Source organism: Melospiza melodia, chromosome 2 (genome assembly GCF_035770615.1).
Source record: "Melospiza melodia melodia isolate bMelMel2 chromosome 2, bMelMel2.pri, whole genome shotgun sequence".
Taxonomy (NCBI): domain Eukaryota; kingdom Metazoa; phylum Chordata; class Aves; order Passeriformes; family Passerellidae; genus Melospiza; species Melospiza melodia.
The window spans coordinates 136,404,757-136,421,284 of record NC_086195.1 but is presented as its reverse complement, the minus strand read 5'-3'; the positions used below and the strand labels follow the sequence as shown (position 1 = coordinate 136,421,284).

At 35.4% G+C, this 16,528-nt stretch overlaps 1 protein-coding gene across 3 annotated transcripts in view; it reads left to right on the top strand.

The window, feature by feature from the left end:
- The window catches only part of GBE1 (1,4-alpha-glucan branching enzyme 1), a 138,893-nt gene that overhangs the window by 57,431 nt on the left and 64,934 nt on the right, over positions 1 to 16,528 (top strand). For all 3 annotated transcript variants that reach the window (XM_063150065.1, XM_063150067.1, XM_063150066.1), the window contains exons 5-7: positions 1,532 to 1,667; positions 4,218 to 4,308; positions 5,437 to 5,646. In XM_063150065.1, coding sequence (XP_063006135.1) covers positions 1,532 to 1,667; positions 4,218 to 4,308; positions 5,437 to 5,646 — 437 coding nt within the window. The remainder of the gene's footprint in view (positions 1 to 1,531; positions 1,668 to 4,217; positions 4,309 to 5,436; positions 5,647 to 16,528) is intronic.

Genomic DNA, 16,528 nt, shown 5'->3' with positions numbered 1-16,528 from the left:
CACCTGTAAAATGTTTAAAAATAGTTATTAATGTGGTATTTTAAAGTTGTTTTGCCACCTGTTAGGCAAGATTGACAGGTATTCTGGGACAAGATGGCTATTCCTGGTAGGATGGAGAGTAGGGAATTATCAGTACTGGATTTAAGGACTGGTCATCTGCAAATGCTCAGTACTCAACACTAGGCTAATATTCCATGAAGTTAGAAAAAACTTCCAAAATAAGGTGCCAATGCTCCAGTCAAATCCTGGTTTCTTTGTATCAGGAAAAGCCCATTATTGAATATAAAGCCTTCTTTCTTCTCATGCACTGCTGTAAGGGAGAGAACCCTTTGCATCATGTATGAAAAACCCTAGGAGAACATTTGGAAACTTCAGACTGTCTGAGTGATGTTGCTTCATAATAAACTTTTTCATGTTTTCCCTGAAAAATGGTATGCAGGGTTTAAATTAGAAATGCTGTAGACTCAATCTTGAGTTAAATTTTCTCATCCACCTCAATTTAGGAAGCAACTTCTTGAGAGAGAAAAGGTTACTGGCATGGAAAATATTTTCTTTCAAAATAGATAACATAATGTACGTTAACTTTTGTTAAAGTGTCATCTATCAGTTTAGTGGTCTACTCTGTGTATGATGCTCTGTGACATCTCTGTGTCCACAAGAAAAGGGATTTGGGAATGCAATGATTGGTGTTTCACCTAGAGTGAAAAAGAGGCTTGAAATTTTGGATGTAGATAAGGCCTTATTGAAAAAAAATGAAAGTCCTTTTATGAATAATAGAGGTATCCAGTGGAAATAAATCACAGGGAATAAGACTCAATCAGAAGTTTTGTTCTTCACATGGTTCCTTTAGTTTCTGTTCACATGTTTGTTTTGTTTGTTGTTTGAAAATGCAGAACTAGTTTTGTTCTGCATTTTCAATATTTCACCTGAATAATAAACTAACAAATAGGATATTAATTCAATGGCCTCTGTATTCTTCAAATATTTTCACCCATCTAGAAATGCTGTGTACTGATCTCCAGACTTGGGAATTTTTAAATTATATTTTAATCCTAACTATTTAGAATTTAAATGATTCTCTGCTGTGGGACTGTATTCTTTAGGAATAACATTTAAAAATTTCAGATGAGGTAAGGCAGTGATTTCATGTACCTGCAAAAAGCAGGTATGCTTGAAAAATAAAAGCATATCTTATTATTTTCTCTCTCTATTTTCAAGCAAGCTTCATAGTGATTCAGAAGGAAAACAAGTGGAGTGGCTACTATCAGTTTGAACACTGAAGTATAATTTAAAAAGAATATTAGAAAAGCGTTGAATCATCAATGTCCAGTTTCTTGTTCATCAAGGATGCTATTTTCAAACAGACATTTCCTTTAAAAATATAAAATGGTAAATTGCTTCTGAAATGTTTAGAATGCTCTTAGAGGAAAAAATAAATAAACCTAAATTGTTTTTCATCTTGTACAAATCATGTGATTGTGACAACACTCCTGAGCTAATGACATCTCTGTTTATTTTTTTTTTCTTATAGCATAAGAATCCTTCTCCCAAGAGATTAAAAAGCCTAAGAATCTATGAATCTCATGTGGGAATTGCTTCCCCAGAAGGCAAAGTAGCTTCTTATAAAAACTTCACATACAATGTACTACCTAGAATAAAGGACCTTGGTAAGTAATACCAGAAATGCTTGCAGAGTTAATACTTTTGTGCCTGTGCTTGTTAGAAAAGATAACTGTCAACTATCTGGAGGTTTTTTGAATTTCCCAATTACACTTGCTATAAAAATAGATTCTTAGGTGAGCAAAAATCATAAACAGGTCAAATCTATGGAGAACAAAGACTGAAATAGGATATGTGAATTAAAGTCTATTCCAAATTTTTAAGTAAAATATTGTTATTAAAGCCCAGATAAGTATTGCAAGGTAATTTGCTTTTGGCATGGTTTGCTTTCAGCTTGATAAAGGACCTGTTTTTGTGATAGTATTCAGAAAATACTTCATTCTTAATTGGCTCTACTAGTGTAAAGCTTAATTCTAAGAAAGGACAGAAGAAATACCTCAACATTCTTTGTTTTGCCAGAATAAGCATGCTAGACTTTTTATCCCTGAGCAGTAGCTCAGAAGTATCAGAACAAGCAAACTTTAAATATGAAAGACCTTCTTCAGGAAAAGAGCTTCTAGTATATTTGGAGTGGATATGTGAAAGAGCTGGTTAACATTATCTCAGGAACCACAGCAAAACTGTTCACTTCAATTTCATTTAATTATTTTTTCCCATGATGTCTTTGCGCTATTTCTGTAATGGACAATGTTAGAAGCTATTGCCTCTTACTGCCTTGTGATGAAATATATATTTTACACTGCTGTAAAACGATCATGACATCTGTAGCTGAAACCTCTGTGGATGGTGGCTGTGTTTGTGTTTGATTTGTTTAAATTCTGTGTTATTGATCAGAGTGCCTGAAGAGGACGTTTTTGTGTAGCTTTACATGTTAAGTCAATGTTTTGTGGCTTTTGCCTTTTGGTCAAGTTGAGGGAGTTTGCACATGTGGAAGATGTTTTGGATTCTACATTATATAAAAAGCAGTTTTGGATTTTACACTATATGTCTGTGACTCCTTACTGCCAAGGAATTTCACTTGTCCCAGGAAGCTAATAGGATTTCTTCACAAAGAAAAAACTGTAGGACTCTATAAATGTCATGAAAAGGCTGATACACCAAATAATAAAAAGCAGTATCAAATTTAGGGTATATAGAAAGTATAACTAATTTTCCTTCTTGTTTACATTAAGTAAACATCGTGGGAATTAAGTATTTTAAAAAATATTTTTAAGGTCTGTTAGATCAGTTTTGGAATGTCTTACTTTTTAGAACAAGCTTAAAGACGTCACTATATGAGAACCCTAATATATTACTAGTTTGTAGGAGGATGTGCTTGACAAATAGCAAAATAAGTAGCAAGCAAATTGAATAAGATTAATTTGATGCAATGTTGCTGTTTATTTATAAAATGATGTAAATAAAAATAACTACAACGGGCCTGAATTATAAACCAGCAATGAATCTGACAAAGTGCTGAGCTCACACCATCTTCTAATAATAGCTCTGGTTTTAAATGTCACAGCTATAAAAAACCCAAGGAAGAATAAAAAATTCTACAGCATCTTGTTGAAACTAAGGAATTAAGTGGATATTTTCTTCAAACAGAGAAGTGGTGGAGGTGTGAGTCTTAATAGTCTGTAGAAAAATCTTGATTCTTTAGAGTTCCCTTCCTTAAGCATGCACTGCACTATCTTAGGAGATAGAATACAGTGTGTCCCCCAGCCCTCCTTGACTGCTTTGGTTCTTGGGTTAACTTGGAATAAAAGCACGTTACACTTGTGTTTTTTTTCTTTTTGGAAGATTCTTGTAGAGGGAAGAAATAATTACTAAAGTTGGAAAAATATGTTTTTGCTGAATGAAAAAAAAGATTTAATATGTCATGAAATTACAGTGTTGTGTCTAAGCTGGAGAGATGTGGGTCTGACAGATGGGCCACTTGGAGGATAAGGAATTAGAAGGATGGTCACACTGAGAGTTTGAGTCAATGACTTGATATCCGAGTGGACACCAGGGATGGGCTGGCCTCAAATTGAAGCAGGGTGTGTTTAGGTTGGACATTAGGAAGAAATTCTTTATTCTGAGGTTGGTGAGACATGGGAATAGGTTACTCAGAGAAGTTATGGATGCCCCATTCCTGGAAGGGGTGTTGAGCAATCTGGTCTAGTGGAAGGTGTTCCACTAGAGATGTTCCAGAGGAGTGGGAACTAGAGGATCTTTTAAGTTCCCTTCCAACTCAAACCATCCTGTGATTTTGTCATAGAGTGTGGATAACCCTGACTGCAAGTGTCAAAAAGTAGAAGCAGTTCAGGACATGCAGGTTGGCATAACTAATATTCTGAAGTTAGATAAGGATTACACTTCTTTCTGTCCGCATCTGGGAGATTAAATATGTGTGAATTGCTTAACAAATTGACTGTTTCATTTGCCATGGAGATCACATTAGTATAAACTATTAGTTAGAATATCTTTGTGAAAGTTACTGAATCTTTAGGTGTTAACCATTAGGGTCAGAGGCAGCTAAAATGAGAGAAGACTAGAATGGATATGTTACAGGTGTTGAATACTCTTTTTACTATCCTTAAGGCATTTGTTTGTTATATTTGTTTTTATTGTAGGCTATAACTGTGTCCAGCTGATGGCCATTATGGAACATGCATACTATGCCAGTTTTGGTTATCAGGTCACAAGTTTCTTTGCAGCATCAAGGTAGGTTTAAGTTCTCCAGCCACTTCTCTGTTCTTTTCCCTTCTTTCATCCATTGAAATCAGCATTGCATGCAGATGTGTGTTTGCAAGAAAGTGTATAATGGGAAGCAATGGCTTAGGTATTTACTCTACCTTCCTCTTAAATCTGAAATCAATTTGGCACAGTAATCAACAGCTCTGTGAAATGCTTTTGATAGAATTACAGACAAAAAGTTTATAAGTAACTTCAGCTGCCGTAGCATATTCCAGGTAATCCACCTTCACCAGTCTTTATACATAGGTTTGGGTAAAATTCTTGGCAGTAAAAAACAGTGTGTAGTGCTTTCTTTTTTGACAAACAGAACTATATACTGTTCTTAATGAACTTGATTAAAATCATGACTCTCTGTGTTCTTTGGGCACCCTTTCCCTTACAGGCTTGTAACAGACTGTGCTTAGACTTGAGGTATAGGGTGAAATTACATGAAAAACGAATTCAGGTAGTTGTTAAGAAAATTATGATAAATGTGGAAGTCTTTTTTTTTTTTTTTTTAATTTTAGAGCAGATCAAGTGTCAACCAGACTAAATTTAGATAGGCAGTTTTTAACTATCCAAATTTTTAAGTTTTTAACAGCTTAATTAGTTGAAAAAAGGTGTGTCAAGTGTAGGAGAAAAAAATCTTTTTAAGAAAATGGTGTAATACCTAAACCAAATAACCAAGCAGGAAAATAGCAGCTAGTGTCTTTTGTGGGCTTTGTGGATGTACATTTACTTTTGTAATCATTGCATTACTTTATTCCAGCAATATGAATCTGTTCTTGTCCCTTATGAGCTAAGGAAGTGTTCAATATTAAATAGCAGCTTTAAGTTGTATCTGTTATCTTTTATACTGAATTTTATGTATTATTAAAAAGGGAAGAATAAAAAAATCTGTTTTGCAAAGCATTTGTGTGGATGATGGAATTCTTATAAGGAAAAATGATCAAATGTTAGTTTCGAAGCAATGGCTACTGCTTAAGAGGCTGAAAAAATAACCCATGTGCGTCTGTAGAGGAGGTGGTGAAGAACTGCTGACTTTGATGTAGTTTCCATGATGAATGCTGAGCCCTGCCAGCTTGAGTCCTGATGGTGCCACGTTGTGTTTCACAGCCGGTACGGAACTCCTGACGACTTGAAGGAAATGATTGACGTTGCTCACTCCATGGGCATCACAGTCCTGCTGGATGTGGTGCACAGCCACGCCTCAAAAAACTCAGAAGATGGTCTCAACCAGTTTGATGGTACAGATTCCTGTTTCTTCCATTCTGGATACAGAGGCAATCACCAGCTCTGGGACAGCAGGCTCTTTGACTATGCCAAGTGAGTATAAAATATCACTTCAGCTGTGCTAGTGGTTATTATTTCATAGCAATTCTGTGAAAACTACACTCCTCACCAAGCTGGTAAAGTTATTTGGGTTGTTTAGCAATTGCAGGATGTGGAGTTAAATTCTTCTACTTGCCTAAATCCTTAAAATCTAACACTAAATGATAGTAATTCCATTTCATTGCTTTCCTGTCATCTATGACTACCAATGTGCATGTTATATACCATGTGCATTGCATGCATTATATAATTATAGTTATTTTTATTTAAAAACATATTTCTCTATAAATATCAATTAAATATCTATTATATAGGAGTGTATAATTGTGTATTTTATGCATTTTATGCATATTATTTTTCTACTATATATAGTATATTGCATATATATAAGAGATTATGTTTGTATATTAAAAAAAATTGTAAGAAAAGCTGATGAAAACTTCTAAGCTCTGTAAATTTATTGACATACTGTCAAGTTGTTGAAATGTAGGAAAAGATTTCCCCCAGGACAGCTAACTCTATTTCAAAAAGCTTCTGGAGGTCAATCAACAATTAATACAAAGCAGGGGTCATTTTCAGCAGACATTTCTAGAGACCCCAGTTTGGGCAAACTTAATTAACCAGTATAAATATAGTGTGTGTCAAAACAGGTATTAATGCCAGTTGATTATTAGTACTTAATATTGTTTACTCTGTATTCTCTGAGATATTGGGAGCAAGGAGATTGATCTTGTATGCTGATGTTTGAGTGGGTTAAATGGAGAAACAGGTACAAGCAGCCAGCTTCTTTCAGTGTCCTTCTCGCATTTTTTTCTGTTTGTTGATCCTTGAACCACCCTGATTCTTCCCTTTCCTTTCCTTTGTTTCTCTAAGCATTCCACAGTAAGTTTTGTGTAACTTTACAATCTCCTTAAAACAGGTCTTAATAAAATTTTGTATGGAATTGATCACTTATTCCAGGATAAATTCTCTTATTTTCCCCCTTGAGATGCATAATCTGGTGTGACCTTCTTATCAATTGCAAAGTCCTGTTTTAACCCTTTCAAGGCTACTTTTGAATGTTCCTGTAGTGGCTCATCACAGAGCAACTGTAAAGTTCTAGTTTCTCTTTAACCTCTTAGTTGTTAAGGTTTTTGTGCTGCAGGTTCAATTTCCTGGTTTTTTTTTCATTTTCCTCCCTTGTTTACATTGAATTACCATGCACTGGATGGATATGATTGCACAGAAGTCATGTTACATAGCATGGGCCAATTGTTTAATGGAACTCAATGGCAAATAAACCAAGTGACCAGTGTGAAAACTGACTGGTGCACTTCAATACTTAATAGGATGAGCTGTTCTTTATTTGGGGACAATTTAATGGGTCATTTCAGGGGGGGTTTCTGATGTGATTTATTGTGATTTAATAATTGTAAGAGATGCATTTTAGTCCTTCCTATAAAGCTTTAAATTCATACTCAAATCAGTTGTGCTTCAAATAATCTCAAAGCTTTGGTATCAATATGATAGTATTAGACATTTTATTTCATTTGATTCTTGAGAGTAACCAACAAGTGTGTGAGTACCAATGTCTCTAGTGAGACAATGGAATGTGGTTATGGACCTTCCTCTGTTCTGGTTCTTCCTGCTGGAAAAGAAAATGGTGTTGGTGTTGAGTGTTTGGGGGTATTTATAAATAAGAAAAGAACCAGCTCCTCTGTAGGTTGTACTTGGCAATGCTAAGTATTTCTTCAGAAGTGAAGAACTGCCTCCATGGCTTGGTTGGGTCAGTGGTATGTACCTATGGAATTTCTTTTCATGCTTTGACTTTGGAAGAGGTGCCAGTCTGAATGCAGAAAGGGGAAGTGGGAAGAGCTGTGAGGGGGAGAGATGAGATTAGAGAATAGCAAAGACCAGAGAAACTGAAGCTCTTGGATGACTGTGGGTCCCTTGAAGGTCATTTCCCATCCCCTGCCCTCTCATGATATTCAACTGCAAATCTCGAGTTCTCTTTTCAAATGGTTGTGGAAACCCTTTCTTCACCTTCAAGCACAGGATGCTGTGAATTTTTCTAGTCATTACTGGATTCTTTCATCCTCATAGCAGAGACAGTAAATATTCTCTATGTATTTAGAGTCAAGTTCTAAGGCTGAAAAGTTAGAACCTTCATGGTCATTGTAAGTTTCACAGAACTGATTAAAAATAGCTTGCATTTTTTCCCGTGCTCTTTGTGTGTGCAGGTTCCAAGCAAAACTGTGAAAGAATCAAACTGACATTTCATTGAAAATGTTGGGTTTGGCTTTTTTTCCCCACCCAGTTTAGTCTGTATTGGCATTCTGCTAATTTCCATACCAGTGGATGAGCAGCTCTAGTCTGGATGAGGCAAGCATAAAAATCTGTGAGACTGACTCAAGTTGCTGGCAGATGTTGAAAGTTTGCTCAAAATAAATGACAGCAAACACAGTCTGTTGAATGGTCTACAGAAAAGCTTGCTTGCTGAGTGAAATTTCTTCAGCTAGCACAGCCTTCTATCCTGCACAGAGCTTGTACTAAATCCCTTTCCTTCTGTAGTTGGAGAGCTGTTAAATCTACAGGTACTTAGACATCAAATGCAAAGAATGCTCAATTCACTTTGGAATTGAGAGAAACTAATTCTCTACCGTGAAGGAGATTAAGGAACAGTTGCTTTATCAGTTTAGTCTGTCTACATTTTCTTTGAAAGCCAAGATGTAAGTAAGTTTATCTCACAGCATTTGCAAGATTATTCAGTTGTGTGTGAAGGGGACTGTGAATATTTCCTGTAACAGAATGTGGCAAAAGATCCATATCCATGCTAAAAAATAAAAAAGGATTATATCCTTTGTGTATTTAAATACTGTTTTTTAGTAAAATTCATGTAAGTAGAGAGTAGTTACAAGAAAAGCAATAGTAAACCTGTTCAACAGACCTGGGTATTGCATCTTTGCACCATAGTGCTGCTTAAAAAGAAAAAGGCATATTTTAAATTCTTCATATTTTAATCCATATTTATACTAGTGTTGTATGGAGCAGGAGTTTCTCTGTAAACTGTGAACAACATTTTAAAATTATGCTTTTCATGGTGTTGTCACAGGAAAATAACTCAATTTCATTGAAATGAGAAATTGCAGATAAGATAGTTGGCCAATAGAATACTTTTTTGCTTAACTATTTTCAATAAAAGAATATCAACAGTGCTTTAAAAATCAACCAAAAAGAAAATTTTACTTTAATAATTTTCATAATTCTTGCACATTCTTGTGAGTTTTTCTGAAATAGAGATCCTGGGCATTTTTTTCTTGAAATGTTCTAATTTGGTGACTCTTCCTCTCCATTATCTCTATCCTGTCTAAATCTGTGTCCATCCCTTTTCCCTCAGCTGACAAGCCAAAAACCAGAGTCACATACCTTCGGTGAGAATTGCAGTTGATTTTAACACTTTCTGTTGAAAAACAAACTTTTATATAATTTGCTTTGATTCCTGTTAATAATTGTGACTTTTCTAGCCCTGAATTCATGACAGGAAATGCTTTAGTGTAAAAGGGGTGCCAGAAGCTCTGGACTGGTGCTCTAGTTGGCATTGTGCAGTTAATTTTGGAGGAAATTAAAGATCTCTGTTGTGTTCCTGTTAAAGGTAGCTCTCTTGAAATACATGTAAACACCTTCCCATCTTAAGTAAGGATTCTACTTGTAATTAATTTTGCACAAGCAAAGTGTAATTTTTTTTTGCTCCTAAAATCACATTCAAAGGTTATTCAGCTGCCAGATTCATTAGAAATGATGTCGTACACCCTGGAGACCAGGTGGGATCACAACTAGAGTGGTTGATTGTGTTTTCATTTAAATTCATTTCTCCAAATAGCAAATGTGTCTAAAATAATAATCAGGGAAAACAATTTAACAATAATTGAGAACAAGATATTACCTAGTAAAGATTTTTCCCACAGCACTACATGAATAGAATGTGTAAATGATGTTGCCCTTCTGGACTTGTTGAGGTCCCAGAGTATTGTTTTGACTTTTAAGGCTTTTCCTGTCTTTTCATTAGATTTTGTTGGATTCTATTCTGTCTTAAGCCAATTCTGAATGTCAATAGTTATGCTGTTATATTTCTGTGAGCCTTTAGAAATTATGGTAAAATTAAAATTCAGAAATCATGTGATGCCTTTTGTTTTTTTTTGGTTTGTTGTTTGGTTTTTTTTTTTGGAGAGGGGGCTTAGTTTGGCTTGTTTTGGTTTTTTAATGCTACGACACTTTTCACCTGAGCACTTACGCAAAATTTTAAGTTATTTCACAGTCTAGGAGATGAATTTTGTGCAGAAGTCAGTGATTGATTTACAATGCAGTTTTAATTTTAATTAGTCCAGCTTCCTTGAGTGCAGCAGTATGATCAGTAAGAGATTACATTGATTGCAAGGATTTGGGGCCAGCCAATGTCCCAGCATCTCCTTTGGGCCTTTTTTGAGGCCTGTTTTCAAGGCTTTTTTAAGAGAGGATGTTGTGTCCATATTTTTGGGGTCAAAAATCATAACTAAGCCATGTAATGGAAGAAATCTCCTATTGAGTTTTTTCTTTGTCAGTTTTATGAAGTTTCAAGTGGCATCCATGCCAAATGTGCTTTGAAGTGCTACAGCAGGTAGGGTTTAGTGTATACAATAAACACTTTGTCCCATGAGCCGCAGTTTTACATCAGGGCAGCAGATGACTTGCTAGGCCCCTGCTGCCAGTCCAGATGTTCTCTCCAGCTCAGTTTTCTGAACTGCTGGTGGAACAGCTGATTATAGCTCAGTACTTTTTACTTTTTTTTTTTCCTTAATTTTAATTCAATTTTTCTTCATGTGTGTTAGAAAGTGCCATAGCTCAGAAACTGCTTTTAACCTTGCTGTAAGTGCTGCAGAAACAGGGCAGCTGTCAGGTGTTTGAGCTTGTGTCTTTGTTCTGGTGTAGGTGGCCTCTTCCCCAGCTTGCCCCTCCACAGTGGTGTGGGTCTCCTGAAGCTTTTTCCCCCTTGTCCTGTGGTCCAGCCTGGGGCAGGTGTCTCAGGTGCTCTCTTGCATCTAAAACATCCACCTGTGTTTGGATGCTGAGACAGTGGCCTTTTCTGCCACCCAGTGTTTAAATTCTGCATAAACCTTACTCTGTATATTCTGAGGGGAAAAGATCCCCTGATGTTGCTTCAGGATCTGACTCTTTAAAGACTGTTTATCTTCTAACATCTTCAGCAGCTCAGTGTTTAGTTCTTCCTTAAACAGCTGTTATTCACCCAAATTGTTTTTTCTTTTCTTCTGATTGCCTACTTTGCCAGTCGTTATCTGCCATTGAGGTGATGATAGTAGGTGGAATTAACTGGAACATAAATCTTTCAGAGTTTAGTGTTTGGTTAGTAAGGTACCTGTCTGGGCTCATAATTCTCTAAACATAGCTGTTCAGAATATTTTTGGTTTTGTTTTCCTACAATTCAGTGATGAATTCTAAATATCAGTGGAGGTAAGGACTTGTTGCCTTCTTTGGGAGCATCCTCATGGTTTGTAACAGTTTTCAGGATGAAATGGATTCGCTGCTACTCTTTATTGCTTACATCATTAGCATTTTAAATATATTTCAGCTGATACTCTGGAGTACCATGGTATTAAAGATTCTGGTTCCTTGCCTAATGCTCTTAAGGAAAATTGACACATGAGCATGAGATGCAGGCAGCAGATAACACGTTGTGTGTGTTCCTGCCATCCACCCCAGGGGCCCTTTATTGACGCACGTTGTAGAGTGCAAAGATTTGACTGTAAGCTTCATGCACACAAAGGATGGATGGGATTTAAAGGCTACTATGACACTCATTGCTTCTGAGATGACACCTGAACAGACTCTGCTGGCCAGGCAGGTGTCAGTCAGCTGGGAGAAAGGGGATTGCCACTACTTGTCACAGACCCTTGATGGTTCAGGATTGTCCTCTTCACTGTTTTGTGCCTTTCCATGATCTTCCTTTTGAATCCTAGTGCTCCTAACAAACCTGTCTGTAACCTTTTCTTGTCTAGTTCTAATCTAAAGACTTTTCAGGTTTCTCAGCTAAGCAATTTTCTTAGAAGCGTAAGCTTAAGGTTTTGAGCACAGTTTGGAACACAGGAAGAGGAGGGGGAAAAGCAAGTAGGGGTGGCTTGAACGTAATTAGCGAATCATATCCAGTTGACTTCCCAGAGTGTAAGACCTGAAGCTTTTTCTTCTGCAGCTTCTGATTTAGCAAGGTGCAGGTGGCATTTCCCCAGCTCCATTTCCAGTGCCCTGCCATGGTTGTCACAAATGTGTTTTCATTTGTAAAATGAGAATTTTTGGCCATAATTCCAGCTAGACTAAAGATAATGCAGTGAGAGTTGACAGTGAGAGAGGTTCTCAGTCATGGGATGTCTTTTTGGTATATTGTTGATTCTAGGGTAATTACAATAGAACAAGGATGTAAGTTGTGTTTCATTATGTAAAACATAAAGCTGTGCTGATTTTAATTCATTTCCTGCCAGTCTTACTCTACCAAATTAGTTTAGGAAAGCTCTGTATTCAAAGATCTGCATAATATGCGTTGGAATTTCATTTGGCTGGCAAAGATTATTTCTTAATGACTGTTTTAAGGAAGCACTGCTTGCAGCATAATAGTGAGATTTTTATTCTTCCCCTCACCCTTCATAAATGTAATTATTTTGATTAAAGATTGTTTTTTTAAAAACAGTCTGCCAATGATCCTTAGCGCTCTGTTTCTAATAGACTGGATTCTGATGGTGACTGTGTCAGTATAAAAACACTTTATAGAATTTAAACCTCAAAATTGAGACCTTTCATGCCCAAAAAATTGTTTCTTTTTGTTTTCTCTTCTTTTAGTCATCATTATAAATGATGACTAAAGTGTTTGTAAAGCAAACACTTTCAATTATGGGGACATTGAAGTCTACAAATTGCCTTTTTTGAAGGGAATGATTACTGAAAGCATTCACAGAAGAGATGATACATTGGAAATTACTGCAATTTAATTGGAAAAATTGAAATAATAGTGCAAAAAATAAAAGTTTCAGCCATGATTCTATGATTTGTGGTACATGCAGTCAAGAGCTGCTGAGTAATTGGTTTACTTTTTAATTTTTAAAGTTTTTAATTAAACAAGCTTAATTGTTTTACTGTACTTTGGTATAACAGACTGTGAAGCTTTAAATCCATAGGTGCTCTAAAACTGAGAGCTTCACATAAGAATCCATGTAGCTTTCTTTGAAGTTTCCAGTTTCCAAAATTAACCTCCAACATAGCATTCAAAGCTTTGTGTGAAGTTTCAAAAATGTAGCTGCACAGAAAGTGGTACAGCAATAAAGCAGGATATTGAAATGTGAAGAAAGGCACACTGAAAAGTTGCAGTCAATTGTTCTAAATGTTGTCAGGTAGCACATTTTGAAATACAGAGGTGACCACTTGTAGCCACTTAAATTCAATAATATCTTGAATAAATACAGTCACACTTAGAGGAAGTTGATTACGCTATTTCAGTAAATATATAAAATTAGCTAAGATTCAACGCATTGCAGGGGATAATTTTGCATCAGTCCAGTCTAAATGCAATAATGATCTTGCATTTAGTAATCCACACTTGAATTGACAACTTCCACAGCATTCTTAAGTGATTGCTGCAGCAGTTTACATGAGCAGCATCTGTTGTGAATAGAATATTGTGCTGGAGAAAAGGCTGATGGTTGTGCAAGTTTGAGAGGAATCCACAAATGAAATGAGGGATGTTGACTTTCTTCTAATAGGTTTTTATCCAAAGAATTTCAAGGCTGGAGGAAAATTAGGCATGGTCTAACACATAATAGGGAAGAAGATGGAAACATTAAGACAATTGTTGGGGGGTTTTTTGATTCTTTTATGTACATGTTGTATAAGGCACAGATCCACTTAAAATGCATTTTTTGGAAGCTCACTGTAGAGAGCATAAAATAAATAACTGGGGGAAAAAAATCAATTAATGGCTATGTCTACAAGGTAGAAAACAATCAAAATGCTGTAGCATTTCCAAAAGTCACTAGTGTATGTATGGCCAACAGATGAGAAATAATCTGCAAGTGATTGTGTTGATCTGATATATTACTGCAAGTTTTGAAAGGGATGCCATGTTTCCTTGAGAGTGGCATAAAGACAAAAGCTCCTGTCTCTGGAAGGTGTTTGGAATTGGATATAAAGAGCAGTGCACACAACCAGGGCAGCCTGCTGCTTCAGGGAGTAGCTGCCTCTGTCAAAACAAATTGCTTCCCACCTGTAGCCACTGGCTGAAATTCAGCTTGAGATGGGACTCTACTGGTGATAGCATGCTAAAATTCAGGGAATTTTTATAAGGACATACTGAGCTGTATATAAATGTTTTCTTTAGGGCTTATTTAAATGCCATAATGATTTTGGAACTGTTGTTATTGAAAGAAATTTTGTTAGAGTTGATACTGAAGAAATTATTGGCCAAATTGTAAAGAAGATTTAAAGAAATGGTTCTACTGCTCCATTATAATCATAATGGATGGGCAAGGAGCAGCTTTTGGCTCTGTTCTGGCTGATGTAGTTACAGGACAAGTCAGAAAAACTGAAATGGTGTATCATGTCAAACATGTCCTAATGAATGAGGATGATACTCTAGTAAAAGCTTTATCCCTGGGAGCAAAGCAAATCATTCCATACCAGGCCATTAAAAAGAGTGGTTTGTGGTTTTTGGGTTTTTTAAAAGCATACAGTATTTCCTTGGCTATTTTCCCCATGGAATTGCTTTGGGTTTCCTCGTTGATAAAGGGACTCTTTACCCAATACATGTATTTATCTATATTACAATTCCATGTCAGGTCTTGGAAACTGGTATAAAGTTATTTGGAGAAAAAGAGAAATTAATTGCCCGTTTGATTAATTAATAGTTTAGGTCGTTGACACAAGTTTTTCTAAGTTATTCTTCTGCAATTAATGAGTTTATTTCAGGCAGAGGAAAGCAAGTGTACAAGTAATACTTTAGAGACTTTACCCCTTGATTTATTTAGTGTTACTGCACAATAATTAAGTCCTGTCAAGTGTAGTTTTAAGGATAGATACATGTGAACTAATAAACAAGAATGAAAATGCACACCCATAGTCACTATTATGTGCTCTTGTAATTTTTTCTGTAGGAGACGACTTAATTTGTTCAAACAAAGAGCTGAGTATTAAGTTCTCTGGAGAATTATCAAGTAAAACTGGATTTTTTTTGTTTATGTAATATATTTAGTCATTGCACAAAGAGTGTTTAACTGAGTATATTTATCAAAAGGCTTCACAATGAAGAGAATTCTCTTTGCAGTCTTTATTTCTATCCTTTATTCCTTTAAGGTTTGTGAAGAAAGTCAAGTAATGACTTTTGTCACTTTCCTGATTAAATAAACACCTAAGATTGCCTCTTCTTGGCTGCAGGGATTTATGTAAACACCATAGAATTTGTCATTTCATGATATGGAATGAAGCTATTTTCCTTTCTCCCTGTCATAAAAAAACAAGTTTGACTGTACAGCCTGTGTTTTTAACCCACTAAACTTCAGAGAAATTGTCACTGTTCTTTGGTTTTTTTTCTTCAGTGCTTCAGCGTCATTAACTTTTTCTCCTCTTGCTGTTTCTATTTAGCAACATTTTGATTGCAATGTAGCCCACCTCTGATTAGGGCTTGATATTTTAGAGCACCTTTTAGCACAGGCTTATTATTAGTAGTATATTTAAACTTTCTTAGACAGTTCTCTGGTAGAGCAATAGAGAAATTGGTGTCTTTTGAGGAAAGAATCCATTTCTTATTAACCACAACTGGAAGTGGAATGAGTACAGTATTACATTTTCATACCCTGACCTTTTGCCAAGCAGGTGGAAGCCGTGCTAAATTCCCCCTTGTCTTCCCTCCCTTCCCTTCTTGCCCAAAGGCAAAAGAAAAAAAAAAAAAAGTGGAAAAAACCATTTAAGTTACTGTTTCACTTGTTATGACACCAAATTAGTCAGGCTGATAAATAATAACAATAATAAATAATAAATAGAATTTTTGACACAAAGGAAACTTATGTACTGCACTGGCTTCAAGTGTCAAGTTTGTCTGAATGACATTTTGTCACTGTAAGTGTAGACACAGCTACGAAATAAACATTTTTTATTATGAGTTATCTAATTTAAATAGAACAGATTTATTTTACTTTATTTAGTTTTAAATAAAAAATTAAAAAAATAAAAAAATAAATAAAAATAAATAAAATAAATAAAAAATAAAAATAAATAAAAAATAAAAAAATAAATAAAAAAATAAAAAAAACATTTTTTATTATGAGTTATCTAATTTAAATAGAACAGATTTATTTTACTTTATTTAGTTTTAAATGGACTAAGCTTGGACATTGAGAAACAAGTTCTAAAAGTTGAAGTTTAGGGAACCAAATAGCATAATCTTTTGAAATGCTATATGTATAGCTGGTTTTAGGAATAATGACTTGGTGAAATTTACTTTTCCTTGTTGAAATTTAACTCTTGCTTTTAAGATTTCATAGATAGTTTCTATGTTCGACCAATTGGTGAATTGGAGTAATTAGTCAGTCAAACACTGGGTGGAAAAAATATCCCAAAATATTTTCATTGCTATTTCTCCTCATTTTCTGATTTGAGTCTTCAGTGTTTATTACCCAGAATTTTTACACTATTCACTACCCTGAAATCTAAAATTTGGGTTTTTTTCTTCCTACAAACTACTTAGGGGCTTATAACTGTTCTAGGGTGGATGTTGAAGCCCCATAGGTGATTACCAAATGAATACTTTTTGGAGAGGAAAAAAAGTTGACTACAAACCACGAAAATTTACATTATGAAGGGTTCCAGG